We start from the raw sequence: 17,095 nt of genomic DNA, 5'->3' as shown, positions 1-17,095 counted from the left end.
CGAGTTCCACTGTACTCTGCTCTCTAAACTAAGAACATCTGCAGTATTGTATTGTTACTATTCTGGTGCCACAGATTAAATGAAATATTGATAAGTTGGAGAGAGTCCAGAGAAAGCCAACCAGGATGGTGAATGGTTTGGGGTTCATGATGTAGATTGGTTGAGGGAACTTGGCATATTCAGCCTAGAGAAGATTTAAAAGGCACATGCTAGTTGTCCTCAAGTATTTGAAGGTCTCTTTTGTGGAAAGATTAGACATTCAGTTTAGCCCTGAAAATAGGCAAATTTAAGCATGGTACAAAGAAAAATCCGCTAACAATTAGAAATATCCTGAGGTAGGATGGGTTATCTTGAGAGGTTGTGGACTTCCTATTGGAGGACTTTGAGGAAAAGTTACAGTCACATATACTTGTCACATATTTTGTATAGATAATAATTCATATGTTAGACTACACAGTCGCTTCAGATCCATTTCAATCCTGAAATTCTGTACTTCTGTGATTGTATATGGAGTAATGTACTGAAGTAATATAAAATTTGTATACAACATAGTCCTGGACTTGATGGAGCTCATGTTCTTGTAGGGGGATAAGATGTGTGTTTGTCCTTCTTTGCTGAAGAAGACCATGCTATCAGAGAACTAATGACATGACTTGCACTTGACTTTGTTTTGAGTGAAGGAGGACTGTGCAGGTCACCAGCCTCACTTCTCCTCCAGAGCCATCTGAATCCAGTGACCAGATATTCATCAGGATGACTGGAGATGACCCAGGATGAGGCCATTGGGGTTAAGTGACTTGCCCAAGGTCACACAGCTAGTGAGTGTTAAGGGTCTGAGGTGAGATTTGAACTCAGGTCCTCCTGACTCCTGCACTCGTGCTGTATCTAGTGCACCACCTAGCTGCCCCAGGGGGATAAGACATAAACCCAGATAATAACAGTGACCTGCAGCGGTAGAAGATAGGTGGAAAACAAATTTTGGGGAACTTGTTACTTGAAAGGGTAATTAGGAAAGGCATAATGTAGGAAGTGTTTTGAGTGAGGGAGATTTGTGCAAGGTCACCAGCCTCACTGTCTCTTCCAGGGCCATCTGGTTTCAGTAGCTAGTATTCATCAGGAAAACTGGAGATGGCTCAGGATGCAGTGGAAGACCCTGGCCCTTTTAGTCTCAAGTCTTTTCAGTTCTCATGTTAAGTGAGGTAGCACCCATTCAGTGAATAGGTCTCTTTAAGAAGTGAGTCAAGGGATGGCACCTTTAATTAAAAAAAAAAAATCAAACTGGGAGGGAAAGACCTTCTGGATTGTTGGTCAGAAGAGAAACAATTATTATTGACGTTCACTCTGAGCCTGGAAAGCCCAAAATATAGCCCTTAAGTGGTGTTTGGGCAGGGACCTATTGAGATCCTTAAACTATTGATAGAATGTAGGATTCAGTGACTTATATAGCCAACAGCATAAACAAAGAAAGGCATGGAGATAGAGAAGGATAGGATATGTTCTGGGAATAGTGAATCTTTTGTGGGATCCTAGAATTATGGAGTTGTAAAATATGAGATAAGGCTGAAAATGCTGGGAAGGTGACACCACTTTGTGGAGGGTTTTGAATTCCGGGTAAAATTGGTGTAAATTCTGTTTTTGTTGGTTAGTAGAGAGCCGTGGAAAAATTCTAAGCAGAGATATAACATGGACAGATAATATGTCTAGTCTGGCAGTGACATAAAGGATGGATCAGAGGAGGAGAGGTTTTTCAGAAGCTTTTCTTGTCAAGATTGTGCATGACTTAAAAGGGAGAAAAGCCAAATGCCATGGAGCTGCTTCATTGAAGTAGGAGTCTGGGGAGAAGATGTATTACCCCAGTTAGATGTATTTTCTTCCTAGAATTGTGTTGGGCTGGGTGGAAGAAATCACAGATCTTGAGAATTGTGCAATTCTGTCTTACTCTAGCAAGCATTCTTCTTGTCTGTCTTTTTGGAGTTCACTTGATTGGCATCCTTGTAAGGAATTACTTATTCACTGCTCTATCACAAATAATTTTTTATTCATGATAATAAAACAAATTGTGCTCTTTAAAGGAAGACTGGGTTGATATAATTTTGGCATATATATATATATATATCTTCAAGACTTTGTGAAGCATAATCTCCTTAAGAGTAAGAATAATTTCACTTTTTGCTTTTTTTTATATCCTACAAATATCCCCACTTGTTTCATTTTTTTTATTTGCACCCACAATAGCTGTAATTTTATTGCAGATGTCTAATGCTTATTGATTGATACCTATCAAATATATTAACAGTCAGGTATTATGTTTAATTTTTAATTTTGTTTAGTTGGGCTCTTATTATTCATAGTTTGTGCATTTGTTTTTATGTATGAGATATACATAAGTATAAATGAAGTTTGTATTGTACTTGTTTACGTTTCATAGCTGTTTATGAAATAATAAGAAAAGGAGGCAACTTTGGCAATGTTAGTGTATCTTGGATGATCACACCAAACTCTACAGAAGATGTGTTCCCTGTGCAAGAGACCGTTTTCTTTGGAGATCAAGAATTTTCCAAAAATATTACCGTTTATTCACTACCAGATGAGGTAAATATTGTATACCAGGTCTTGCATATAGTAAACAGTAAAATTCTTGAATGAATGAATGTATATCTGATAATTATAAAGATAAGGAATATGAAAAAGTAATTTTGTAAATTCAAGTGTATCTAATATTTGATTATTATCTGAAAAAGAAACAGTGAATACTCTTTCTCTGGTGTTATTTACTATTTTGAAGTATAAGATGGGATCATAAGCTTCAAAATTACAAAGTATAACCCAACCTGAGGACAGAATGCAGATATGGTTAGTGAGAGAAGGGACTGTTTTTTGCCTTTCTTTTTATTTCAGCATCAGCACAGTGCCTGGCACATAGTAGATGTTTAATAATGCTTATTGAATAACTGACTGATTGACTGAATATCCCACTATACTCCAGGTAATGCTACTGCTACTTTGTTTCTTGTAATCACTGTCTCCAAAGTGTCTTTCAGAGATATTTAAGAAATTGTCTTCTGTTGCTAATTGATTGTAGAATCTTTTGGTGTACTTTCTCTGTTACGGAAAGGATCAGAAATAAGCAGATACCAGAGAAGAGTGAGAAGTATAAACATACCCTTTGAGGCTGAGATCAGAGAATGACTGCTGAGATCATTGGCCAGTGCCCTTTGATGCCATCTTCAGAGACAGAACTGAACTGAATAAAACAATAGCATGAGCTAGGGTGGCGTTTCTTATGTTTAATAATGAGAACAAAGTAGGGAACATGCATGATAAGGAAACCCAGAAGTCATGGCATTTAGGCTATTATGAAGGAAATGAAGAAGTGCTTATTAGGAACTGCTCACCTTGATCCGTTAAACTCCAAATGGATTCTAATTCTTAAGAGTGAGAGGAAGACCTGGAACAGAAAAAATACATGAATTCATAGGATGGGTCATGCCAAGAGAACCAGAGTTGCAGTGAAACCTGGGACATGATATTGATATTTTTATGAACTGGTTGTGAAACACTGGTATAGGATTTTTATAGTCCTTTAAAAGCTGCCAGATCTCAGTCACTGTTTTAGTTCTTTCATTATGCTAGTCTCCAGAGAAATTTTTCTCTATTTAGCAATTCACTTTTTAATTTGGGCCCCATTTTTTTCAATTCATTTTAGAGCTTTTGGTTTCTTTTCAGAAATGATATCAAAAAGTACATGTGATTTTCATTTTTAAATGACACGAACCAGAAAGTATTTTTTATGAAGCATATTTTAAGCAAAAGTAAACGAGTGGTTAGGTTGGTAGGTAATTGTCATTGCTGCTGCTACTGTTTTCTTTTCCTCCCTCCCTCCTTAAATTCTAATTGGACACTGATGCATTTCAGGTGGTTTAAGCATATTTTCCCCCCTGAATAATGGAAGAAGAATGTGTAATGGACAGAGAATCCAATTTTCAGTCAGGGAACCTTGGGTGCCCTCGGGCAAATCATTCTCTGTATCACTGTTCTTTCTTCTGTAAAATGAGGGAATTGTATTCAGTGATTGCTAAAATCCCTTCACTATACTAGATCCTATGATCTTATCAGAATTTGGTGATTCCTATAGATTGCTTCTAAGATCATTATTCTGTCTCTAGAACGATAATAGAATATTCACAGTGAACAGACACTTTATTCACCATGGATCATTTTTTATTTCTTAGAATTACCAATGTGAAATGTATCTGTTTGCCCTAATCATATAGTTTTTGAAGGCTTTTCTTGTTGTCTGTTTTTTACCAGATACCTGAGGAGTTGGAAGTATTCACACTCACACTTTTAAATGCCACTGGTGGAGCCAGAGTGGGAAATATAACGACTGCAACCCTGCAGATCAGAAGAAATGATGATCCAATTTATTTTGCAGGTGGCATGCCTGTCTTTTTGAATAATTTATGTAAATTTCTAGCAAAGAGGCTTTTTTTTTTAATGAAAAATTTTTAAACCTAATGCAATGCTTGTTTAAATGTGGTTTGGTAGGATGTGACTTGTCTAATCAGCTGCAAATCTTAACAAATATTTAAAAAATCTTCTGAGAGATGAAAGAAATAAATTCTAGTATTATTGGGCTAATTCTCCCTTGTAAGCCCCAAAAGAGCACTTGTTATTTGCTTTTCCTTTTGGTAGAGGAGAAAAGAATCTCCCTTTTGTCTTCTTTTAGAATTTACAGTCCAGCTGGTTCAGTCTCTGGTTGGCCTGACTGCCTTCTGCATGATTACCGTAAAGTTAATGCTTTTCTTCCCAAAGGCTTCAGTAAAAAGATGCATTAAATGGCATTACATGCAGTTAAACATTTGAATATTTTAAACATATTATTAGTTGCTGGTGAATATTTTTGTTTTAATTCTATTTATATGGAACCTTTGTTCTCATCCCTTTATATGGTTTTGTTGCATTGGGTATTATCAATCCTCCCATGGCAGGAGCTTTTTGAATCTGTGTGGGTTGATGCATGTTAATAGCAGTCAATTAGAAAGTATTTTTTGGTGTGCATCCTGGATGTTAGCAGTATGCTTTGAGGGCTATAGAATTAAGACAAAGTGAGGTATTCCTTCATAGACTTTGCAGTCTGATTGGGGAGACAAAAATAATTCATCCAAACCATTACCAGATAATATAAGACTGCATAAATAAGGCTAAATTGTTTGATCCTGACTCAACAAGTTGCCTGAGTGCAGAGAAAAGAGAAGTCCCCACGGGAGGGTCAGAAAAGGCTTTATGGTGGAGATGGGTCTTTAACTATAAAGAATCAAGAAATTTGCTATGTCTTTTCTCCTCTCTATATTTCAGAACCTCGTGTGGTGTGGATTAAGGAAGGTGGGGTTGCCAACTTTACAGTTCTTAGAAATGGCTCCCTTGATGTTTCGTGCACTGTCCAGTGTGCTACCAGGGATGGAAAAGCAACTGCAGAAGAAGGAGACTTTATTCCTATTGAAAAAGGAGAAACACTCTTTTTTGAAGTTGGGAGGAGAGAGCAGACTATCTCCATATTTGTTAATGAAGATGACATTCCTGAAACAGACGAGCCCTTTTATGTCATCCTCTTTAATTCAACAGGTTAGAAAATTAGTTGTGTAGCTGTTCACTTGCCTTTAATTGGATTTTGAGGAGAGGCAGTATGGTGAATAGAGAGCTGGCCCTTAAACCAGGGAGACCTGGATTCAGGTTCTGCCACTGATTCATATTGGCTTTGTGAGCCTGGGTGAGTGATAATCTCTCTTTGCTCTAGAAGACAGTTCTCTCAGCCTTTAAATTGCAAAGAAGATGTCAAGAGGTGGTAGGAGTTCCCTGTGAAGTCATAGGGCCTGACCCTATCCCTATGAAAATGAGCCAGTTAACCTTTCCAGCCTTTACATTCTTGTTGAGTTGTTGCTGGCACACTAGGCCCCTTTATTCTCCACCATCTCTTGAAGTTGATCCGAGCTCCAGTTTGTTGCTTCCATGACACTGTCTATTCATCTCATCCTCTGCTGTTCCCTTTTCCTTTTAAGCCTTCAGTCTTTCCCAGCATCAAGGTATTTACATTTTAATCACCTGAATTCTTCTCTGTTACTTGGTCTTGTTATGCCCCCTGCCACTTCTGTGACTTTGAACATTCCATTTTTTACTCATGAAATAGACTCCCATCCTATTTCCAATTGTCAAAATCCTCTAAATTTATGACCCAAATTAGGTGCCAGTTCCTCCATGAAGCCTGATTTATCTCCCCTCTGACCAATTATTTCCCTTCCCTCCTGTTTGAATATGGTGTCTTTGTCCTTAACTCTCATGCCATTCTGTGAGAGACAGCATGGTGCAATGGAAAGAGCAATGGATGGATTCAGTCATATTGCTCTGGCATTTCTATGCCAACTGTCCCGTTTGTTAACTCTGCTACCCTGGGCAAATCGCTTGTCTCAGTTTCCTCCCTCCCAGCTCTGAATTCTGTTGCTCTGTATTATTCATACATATTTTAAGTTGCACTGTAGTTACTTGAGCATATCCTTTCTTACTGCAGATGAAACTCCTTGCAGGGACCGACTCTTTAAGCTTTGTTTCTTTGTTTCTCCCCAAGTACCTGGCATTGTGAATTTGCTTAACAAATGCTTGCTCTTTAGTGCTGTGTGGACAAGAGTACAGTCTTTGGATTGAGACATTTCTTCTATGAAAGCATTTGGCTGGACAGACATCTTTAAGTTATGTTGGGGACTGGAGGACATGAAAAAGGAATAATTATTCCCAATTTGTGCACTGGCGAGTGTACATGGCCACTTTGCTCTTGGAGACCTCCGTGATAGGGTGTGGGGCTAAGCAGGACCAGAGTCAGACAGTCAACAATCATTTAAGCACTAGTCGTGTGCTAAGCACCAGGCTAGTGCTGGAGATTCCTAGAGCAAGAATAAGCAAAACACAATCCTTGCTCTCCCGGAGTTCATATCCTAATGGGAAGGGGGTTCACATATCTATAAAAAAGCTGTTTAAATGTCCTCAGGCTTCATGGTAGGGGAAGCATGTTAAATATATGTGTCATGCCCTTGCTGTGTGACTGTAGAAGAGTCAGTTACCTTAGCTCTAAAAATGAAGATAATATATAAAACTGCAAGGGTTGTTATGTAGAAAATGCTCTGTAAACTAAGTAGCTTATGAATGTGAGTTATGTTAATTACTCTATTATTATTATACACTTCCTTCGTGGTCCAACTCCATTGGAATCTGGTAGCCTTGGGTCATTTTCTAGTGGGGTTAATCATATATTACAGATCTATGAATGCTAATTTTATTTTTTTTATTTCTCTCTTTAGTTTCATTTATTTTGTTTTGAACTTAAATAAAACAAGCATTTTCATAATATAGTAGAAAAAAGATGATTACACATGAAACTGTAATTGATGGGCATCCCTGCAATTTCTAGTGCTTTGCTGCCACAAAGAGAGCCACTTTAAATATTTTAGAACATACAGATTCTTTTCCTTTTTCCCCTCATCATCTTTGGAAGTAGACCTAGTTGTGGCATTGCTGGGTCAAAGGGTATAGGCAACTTAATAACTCTTTGGGCATAATTCCAGATTGTGCTCCAAAATGGCTGGATCAGTTCACAATTCCAACAGTGAATTCCAACAGTTTTTCCACATCCCCTCTAACATTTGCTTTTTTCGTCTTCAATCATTTTAGCCAAAAAAATGATAATCTCAAGGTGTTTTAGTTTGCATTGCTCTAATAAATAACTAATTTTAGAAGGAACAGAAGAGAATTTTTCTTTTCTCCTCTGTCCCTGATATACTTCCTGCTGCCCACAGCCAAGCTTTGGAGGTAGCGTCTTCTACATGAAGACCGGTCCATGTTTGTTGCAAGGCATATCCTCAGGGAAATACATGCATGGTTTCAGAAATCAGATTTATATAGGGGAATAATTGATTTTTGCCACAGTGTATTCTTAGAAACTCCATTACAAAGCAGATTGTCACAAAGCACACTGTATTTTCCTATAGGAAGGTTATTACTCTTGGGAGTTAGATGTTGCAAGAAGGGATCTGGTAGTAATCAAATCACCTCTGTGACTATATGTGTGCCATAGAAACAAATAAAGGACAACTATATGCCTCTTTAATCATTTAAACTAGTTAAATTATGCTCCAAGTCATAATAACAGAATTTTAGAGCTGGAAGAAGACATATATGATCTGATTCAGTCTTATGATTTCAAAGATAATAACTGGCAATTATACAGTGCTTTAAAGTTTAGAAAATGCTTTACAAATAGTCTCTTAGTTGATCTTCACAACAACCTTGAGAGGTAGGTGTTATTATTATCATCCTCATTTTACAGATGAGGAAATGGAGGCATGCAGGGTTGTGGTGACTTGCCCAAGGTCATACAAAACTAGTAAATATCACCTGAGACTGGATTTGAATTCATCTTCTTGACTTAGGGGCCAGTGCTCTATCTATCCTCCGTTCCTTACGAGATGATAGAAAACCAAGATGTAGAAACTATATCTGAGAGAAATGAAATTGATGTCAAGTCAACAAATGCTAATTAAGGATCTATTGCGAAAGGCATTGTGCTAACTATGCACAGGAAATAATAGACAAAAGTGAAAGCCCATGCAATCAAGGGGAACTGGGGGAATATAATACATATGCATATAACTAGATTTGGGGAAGGAAAAAGCATTAACAAAGAAAGGGATCAGAGAAGGCTTCATGGAGTATGTGATTCCTGAACTAGATCTCGAAGGAAGGTAAAGATTCTGAGGAAAAATTTGGAAGAAGGCATAACGGGTAGGGGAACAACGTGGGCTCATGCAAGGAGATGTAGTTGATCTCAAAGAACAGCTAGCAGTCCAGTTTAACCAAAATGGAGGATATATGAACGGGCTGTGATGGGGAGTAAGGGAGTAAATTGTTGCTAGATTGTGGAGAGCCTTAAATGCACATAGAAGAGTTATTGCTGCTGCTGAAGCAGCAGGCAGTAGCTGAAGGTTTTCTGACATTAGAGAAACATTGGTTAGATCTTTACCCGAGCAAAGATAATTTTGGCAGTAGGTTGGATTAGAAAAGGGAGAAGCTAGAACATGGGGGTCAGAGTAAGTCATTAGAGTAGCAAAAGGCAAAGAGGCCTTGAACTAAGAAGAACCTTGCTGTTCATGTGTTTTATCCTCCTAGTCATGTGCTAGCTCCCTTTGGGCAAGGATAGTTTTTCATTTTGGCTTTACTGGCCTGGCTTCTATCATCATGCCTTTCACAAAGTAGTCATATAATGAATGTTGGATCGTCTTTGATGTTTGATATTATATGGTTATTTAAGCAAATCAGATTATGTCAAGAAGCACTTAATAGGCACTTACTACGTACCAGCCATTGTGCTAAGTGCTGGGGATATGAAGAAAAGCAGTGAATAATCCCTACCCTCAAGGAGCTTACAATCTAATAGGAGAGATACAGCATGCAGACAACTACGTACAAACAAAATGTATACAGGATAAATTGGACTTAATCCCAGAGAGAAAGCACTAGCCTTAAAGGGGACTGGGAGAAGCTTGTTAGAGGTTTTAGTTGAGACTTGAAGGAAGCTAGGAGGCAGATATGAGGAGGGAGAGTATTCCAGGCATGAGAGATAGCCAGAAAAAATGCATGAAGTCAGGAGTGTAGCAAGGGGAAGTAAGCTTTAGGAAGACTGAAAAGGTGGGAAGGTGGCCTTCGTAAAGAACTTTAAAAGCCAGACAGAGGATTTTGTAGTTTATCCCAGCTGTGATAGGCAGCCAGTTGTGGGAGGGCTGTGTAATGTGTTAGATTTGGCTTTGTGAAGATCACTTTGATTGTTGAATAGAGAGGATAAACTGGAGAGGGAGAGAGATGAGTCAGGGACATCAAACCAGAAGACTGTTACAGTCATGTGAGCATGAGTTGATGAAGGCTTGTACCAGAGTGGTGGCAGTTTCAGAGGAGAAAAGAGGATGTATGACAGAGATATTACAGGATTTGGTAACTGATTAGATTTGGGGGTATGAGAGTGATGTCAAAATAGTCACCAATGACATCCAAATTGGGGGAATGGGAGGATGGTACTATCCTTGACAATAACAGGGAAGTTAAGAAGAGGGGAGGGTTTGGGTGGGTGAGTGGGAGATAATGAATTCAATTAAAAAATGAATGTCTCAAGGGAAAAGATACAGCATCACTCATTTATCATATGACACTTGTTGAAAATGGTTTCATTCTTGCAAACAGATTTAAATTTATACAAATGATGTGTTGAAATAAAAATAAACATTACAAGATTTGAATGTAACAAAATGAACTTCTGGGATAGTCACTTGAAACTTTTCCTTTTTACATTTTAAACTAGGTGACACAGTAGTATATAAATATGGGATAGCCACTGTTATTATTGAAGCTAATGATGATCCCAATGGTATTTTTTCTTTGGAACCTGTGGACAAAGCAGTAGAAGAAGGAAAAACCAATGTATTTTGGTAAGTAAGCATTAGTCCTATTTCTATCCTTCTTTTGATATTTTTTCATCTAAAATATGTATGTTTTGCTCAGTCTCAGACTTTTGCCATTCAAGATTTTGAGTATGATGACTAGTAAAAATGTTCTACTTTAGATCATCAAGCTAAGGTGTCTTACCTTAGCCATATTGCTGTTTTCACATGATATGACATGACATGACATGACATGACCAATACCCCTATCAAATTAGGTGAACCTTTTTCACGTTTGGCTGGAAAACTCTGAAAAATGGATGGTGAGTAGGAAAATAGAAAAATGTCTATTTGAAGATTACAGAAGAAATCTATATCTGGCTTTCTTACTCAGTTTATGATCCATTACTTATGAACCTATTAAAAATGAATCTTATTTGCCATGATTAATTCCCAGGATTTTGAGGCACAGAGGACACTTTGGCAATGTTTCATTGATCTGGCACTTGTTTGAGAATGATTCTGCTCTACAGCCTGGACAAGAGTTCTATGAAACTTCAGGAACAGTTATGTTCATGGAAGGAGAAGGATCCAAACCAATAACTCTCCATGCAATTCCAGATAAAATTCCTGAATTCAATGAATTTTATATTCTAAAGCTTGTGAACATTTCAGGTGTGACTTCTCTCTCTATTTTCTTACTATTAACACCAGGATGCTATAGCTTGTATTTAAACTGATAACCATAGAAAATTAGATTTTGTTGATTTTGTAATTGATGTTAATAATGTTTCATTGTATGTGTGTGTATGCTTGCATAAGTGTGTGTGTGTGTGTGTGTGTGTGTGTGCGTGCGTGTATGTATGTGTATCACTGTTCTAGGTTCTGAGAGAAATACAGACTTTATATGAGACAGAGACTCTTCCAGGAGTTTTCATTGAGCAGGTATGGGATGCAGATAACTAAAACATGGAATGATTCACATCATTAGGAATGTGCAAAGCAAAAACTGTAGGAGTTCCAAGGAGGAACATCTTGTTACCATCACCACCACCATCATCAGAAAGCATACATCAGTCACTTGTTGTATGCAAAGCATGTATTAAGCACTGGTTGTGCAAAGTCATTGCCCTCAAGGAATTCACATTGTAGTGGTTACAAGAACATGTAAAAACTGAGGCACGTACAAGATAAAGACCGTGTGAATGGGGCATCAGCTCAGAGGGAGGGAGTCTTCATATGAAAGGTATTTATATGAGGGAGAATACTTTATCATTATTCTAATCTGTCCTTAGAAATGGTATTTTCATATTTCATTTTGGGATCACAGCTTGTTCCAGAGTGTATACAGAACACATCGTTCAAGTCTTCCCATATAGCAAAAGTGGTAAGGATTGGAACAAACATTAAGTGCCTACTGTGTGTAGAGCGCTGTTTAGTGCCAAGGGAGATATGGAGCTTATTTGGTATGTTGTCTTTCTTCTCAGTGAATGGGCATTCTACTAGGGTGCTAAAACAAAAACACATGTAACTTTATTACATGGTAATACCAGTAATAACTATAATCATTGAAATTTTGTGGTACTTTAAGGTCTGTAAAGTGCTTTACATGGATGATCTCATTTGAGATATTTATACTTGGTGTATACTTCCATTTTTCAAAGAAGAAACTGAGACTCAGAGAGGGCAGGGTAACTTCCCCAAGGTCATTCAGCTAGTAAGTGAAAGGGGCAAGGTTTGAATTCAGGTTTAAAGTAAAATCGTATATGAAGTCTAAAGTGGGGGGCGGAGATATATTACTGAACAGAGGGATTGTGGACAGCTTAATGGAGAAGGCAACAATTAAAAGGTGGATAGGAATTTAACAAAGATGGGGAATGAGGACATGGTGGACACAGGGAATATCCAGCGTAAATCTATTATGGCTGAGCAGCTCAGGGTATGCTGACGAGCAGAATTGTCCAATTTATTTGGGTCTAGCGTATATTTCCACATTATATGAGATAAGGCTGGAAAAAAATGGGTAGCACCTAATTGTGGAGGATTTTGAATGCTAGACAAAAAGGAGTTTGTACTTTACTCAGTGTAGAACATAGATGTCATAGATATGAGAAAAGGAGTGCCATGCATAAGGAAAATTGTGATCGATTAAATGGTGGAAAGAAAGGATGATGACAGGACATCGTTTGTAGTTAAGGTAGTGGCTCGGATATTAGATTACAAGAGCCTGTGCCAGTATTGTGGTAGTGGGAAGGGAGAGGAACAGATAGATGTGTGTGAGAGGTGTTGAAGAGATATGAGGGAGTAGGGATCAGGTTAGGGTTAAACATAACAAAGTTGTGAAGATTGGGGACTGGATAACTGGTGGTTATCCAGTTCTGTTCTGTAGTTCTTACCAAATTGCAAAGTTTCTTAAAGGTAAAGCAATGAATTTAAAAATAATTTCCAACATTACTTAAATATGTAGGTGAATCTGTAATTGTTCCAAGACGTTATTCCTTCCATTAGTGCAGATCACCATGTCTTTGTGCTTTCTATTCTAAGAATTACAGCTGGATGTCCCCTAAAGCTCCTACATCTTTATCAGACAAACTGTTGTTTCACTATGGATCCCTCATCTTATATTTGTGATGTCCAAGTGTAAGGTCTTATTTTTATCTCTTTATTTTGAACTTAAGCGTATGATCTTATTCCCCTATTAAATTTCCTCTTGATTCAGACCAGAGTTCTGATTTGTTAAGATGTTTTCGAATCCTGACTCATTCATCTTGCGTATTAGCCAACCCTCTTAGCTCTCCTTTATAGTCCCAACTGTTCTCCTTGATTTAATTTCCTTATGGTTCATTACCTGTTTCCTCACAGAGAACTTGGGATCCTGAGGTAGCAGAGCCTAATTGCAGTGGTTTTGTTGTCTCTGATGATGAGAAGATATAACTGCTTTGGTCCATTGGTTAAATTTCATGTCTGCTCATTGTCCTTCCAGCTTCATCTCCTGGGATGCGTGCCAAGTTCTCTGCAGGCTCATTTCTCTGACACTAGTTTTTGATGTCTTGCAAGACAAAATTGTTCACAGACTTTTATTCTAATCCAAATCAATCAAACAATTATTAAGCACCCACTGTGTGCAAAGTACTGTCCTAGTATTGGGATGCAAAACGTTTGGCAAATAGTTGCTGCTCTCTCAAACCTTACGTGTTATTGGAGGGATATAGCATCTAAACACATACGTACAGTTTGAGGAAGGAGGCAACGCTAACCACTAGGGGTATCAGGAGAGACTTCTAATGAAAGGTAGCAAATGAATGAAGCCTGCAAAGAAGGTGGAAGTGAGACATGAAAAATAACATGTACAAAGGCATGGAGTCAGGAAATTAAATACTTTCTTCAGGTAATAGCAAGTTGGCCACAGAAGCTGTCATTAGAATAAGTTAGGGTAATACCATACAGTTATCCCAGAAAAGGAGATGGATGGAAGCTTGGATGAAAAACTGAGCCTTCGGTTAGAGGCCATTGGTAGCCACGGAACTGGTTTGAAAGATTATTTTGATATCTGTGTGGAAGACAGGAGGCAGGAGAGACTGGAAGCTGGAAGTCTAATCAGGAGCTCTAAGAGTCTAGCTGAGAGTCAGTAGGGACTTGGGCTGTGGTGGTGACTGTTTGAGTGAAGAGTAGAGGAAGGAGGTAGAGTTTCAGCTCATGGTTGACCAGTTCTATTTTCCTGTTCCCTCTCAATTTGCCCTTTTCGCTGTCTTTTAGAAATTCACAGACATTCCCACTCCCTTTCCATTTGACTTTTTTTTTTTGTTTCCCTCTTCCTATGGCATTTCTTTTATAGGTGACATTAGCCTTGTTAAATATGCATTTGTTTTTAATATTAAAACTATTCTTTTGAATAAACTCAAAGTCTTCTATGTATACAATATACTGATTTTAGATTTTGGGTTCTTACTCATTTTGTATTCTTCAAACACAGGTGGATCCCCAGGTCCTGGTGGGCAACTAGCAGAAACCAACCTCCATGTCACAGTAATGATTCCATTCAATGATGACCCCTTTGGAGTTTTTGTCTTGGACCCAGATTGCCAGGAACAGGAAGTAGCAGAAGATGTCCTTTCAGATGATGATATGTCCTATATTGCCAACTTCACCATTTTGAGACAACAAGGCACCTTTGGAGATGTACGAGTAGGATGGGAAATATTGTCCAGTGAGTTCACTGCGGGATTACCTCCAATGATAGATATTTTATTGATCGGAATGTTTCCCAACTCAGTGCAATCCGAGCCACATAGGAGACGCCGTCACAGTGGAACGGATGCTTTGTATTTCAGTGGAATGGAGGATGCATTTGGCACCATTAGTTCAGAGTACCATCCCACCAGGAATAGCACAATTGCCAACTTCACATTTTCAGCTTGGGTGATCCCTGATGCCAACACAAATGGATTTATAGTAGAAAAGGATGATGGCAATGGAACCATATACTATGGTGTGAGGATTCAAACAAATGCTTCCTATGTAACACTTATGCTGCATTACACTGCCCTGGGTTCCAATGTTACGTATGTTGCCAAAACAACAGCCATGAAGTACTTGGAAGAAAACGTTTGGCTTCATCTTCTGATTATCTTGGATGATAGCATAATCGAGTTCTACCTTGATGGAAATCCAATGCCCCGAGGATTAAAGAGCTTGAAAGGTGAAGCAATAGCTGATGGTAAGTGAAGTCTTCACAGCCAGTTCATGAGATTTGGAGTATTCTAAGCTGGAAGGTATTAGAAAAAGCAAGTGTCTAGTTAAAAATGAAACGCTTTTTTACTTTGAGTTGCAGGTTTAGAAAAAGAATACTGAACATGGATAAGAGTTCATATAGCTGAACACTATGGGCTGGTTTGGAGAGGCACTCTTGTGTTTAAACTGAATAAAGTGTTTCTGTTTGGAGGAATTTTTTTGTTTTTTTGTTTTTTTTTATTTAATTAAATTATTTTTATTTGTTTTCAGTGTTGTACAATCACTTTCATATATCTTAGATTTTTTTTTTTAACCTCCTGCCCCATACTTCCCTCCTCCCTCCTCACTACCTCCCTGAGACGGCATACAATTTTATATAGGTTCTGCACATACATTCCTATTAAATACATTTCCACCTTAGTCATGTGGAATAGAAGAATTAAAATGAATGGGAGAAATCATAAACAAAATAAAACATAATACAAAAGAAAATGATCTGCTGCATTCTGTGATTGAATTCCATAGTTCTTTCTTTGAATGTGGAAGGCATTTTGCCTCGAGTCCATTGGGAATTTTTTAAGTTCTTGCATTGCTGTGAAGGACTAAGCCTACCAGAAAAATTTCTCACACACTGTGGTTGTTGCTGTGTACAAAGTTCTCCTGGTTTTGCTCCTTCACTCAGCATAAATTCATGTAAGCCTTTCCAGGCCTCTCTGAAGTCTTCTTGTTCATCATTTCTTACAGCACAAAAGTATTCCATTACATTCATACACCACAATTTATTCAGCTATTCCCCAGTTGATGGACATCCCTTTGATTTCCAGTTTTTGACCACCACAAAGAGCTGCTATAAATATTTTTGTACATGTGGGATCCTTTCCCATTCTTGGGGGATACAGTCCTAGAAGCAGTATTGCTGGGTTGAAAGGTGTGCACATTTTTGTAGCCCTTTGCGTATAGTTCTAAATTGTTGAGGAATATTTGTGTCTGTATATTTTCACTTGGTGACCTCATCAGATACCATGGTTTTAATTACTAATTTTTATTTAGATGATTCCCAATTCTGAGTCAACAACCCTAGTCTTTTCCTGAGCTCTGGTCAATCATCACTCAGTGCTGACTGATTATTTCTGAGTGTCCTATGGGTCTCCCAAACTCAATGTGTCCAAAGCACTATCTTCCTTCCAGGCACCCAGGTTCACAAACTTATTGTATGCCCAACCCTTCTTTCTCTCTCTCTCTCTCTCTCTCTCTCTCTCTCTCTCTCTCTCTCTCTCTCTCTCTCTCACACACACACACACACACACACACACACACACACACACACACACACCCACCCACCCACACACACACACACACACACACATACACACGTACTTGTTGTTCAGTCATTTCAGAAAACCCCATTTAGGGTTTTTTTGGCAAAGATACTGCAGTGGTTTTATATTTCCTTCATTGACTCTTGCAACAGATGAGGAAACTGAAGCTTAGTTAAGTGACTTGCTCAGGGTTGCACAGTCAGCATGTGTCGGAGGGGATTTGAGCTCAGGTCTTCTTTACTGTAGTGCTTTGTTCTCCACTGATTATGGCCTCTCTGAGAAATGAACAACAGATAAGTATTTGCCCATATATATGTATTATTTTGTACAATAAACAAAGAAAAATGTACTGAGATGATATTCTTTCTTAGCATATCCTTCATATGGTCTTAATTGATTTTCATTTTCATTTTGAAGCACTGAATGTGTGCCTCTTTAGAATATGTGCAGCAGATTTTCTAATGCTCTTGGTGTGTGTTGGCAGAGATGTGTAGCCTGCACTGGAGGAGGGCGTGCTCCCACTGATGCTTAGTTATGATCTCCAGTACTAAGTGTTGCTGCCTGAACAGA

The 17,095-nt window shown here is 38.3% G+C and overlaps 1 protein-coding gene across 3 annotated transcripts in view; it reads left to right on the top strand.

Annotated features, from left to right (window-relative positions):
* Window positions 1-17,095, top strand: part of ADGRV1 (adhesion G protein-coupled receptor V1) — a 751,592-nt gene that overhangs the window by 79,983 nt on the left and 654,514 nt on the right. For all 3 annotated transcript variants that reach the window (XM_072606175.1, XM_072606174.1, XM_072606176.1), the window contains exons 15-20: window positions 2,429-2,592; window positions 4,312-4,435; window positions 5,359-5,625; window positions 10,397-10,523; window positions 10,933-11,150; window positions 14,449-15,192. In XM_072606175.1, the coding sequence (XP_072462276.1) occupies window positions 2,429-2,592; window positions 4,312-4,435; window positions 5,359-5,625; window positions 10,397-10,523; window positions 10,933-11,150; window positions 14,449-15,192 (1,644 nt within the window). The remainder of the gene's footprint in view (window positions 1-2,428; window positions 2,593-4,311; window positions 4,436-5,358; window positions 5,626-10,396; window positions 10,524-10,932; window positions 11,151-14,448; window positions 15,193-17,095) is intronic.

The sequence above is a fragment of the Notamacropus eugenii genome, chromosome 4, assembly GCF_028372415.1.
Source record: "Notamacropus eugenii isolate mMacEug1 chromosome 4, mMacEug1.pri_v2, whole genome shotgun sequence".
Classification (NCBI taxonomy): domain Eukaryota; kingdom Metazoa; phylum Chordata; class Mammalia; order Diprotodontia; family Macropodidae; genus Notamacropus; species Notamacropus eugenii.
Note: the sequence above shows the minus strand (reverse complement) of the source record. Positions and strands in the feature narration are given on the sequence as shown.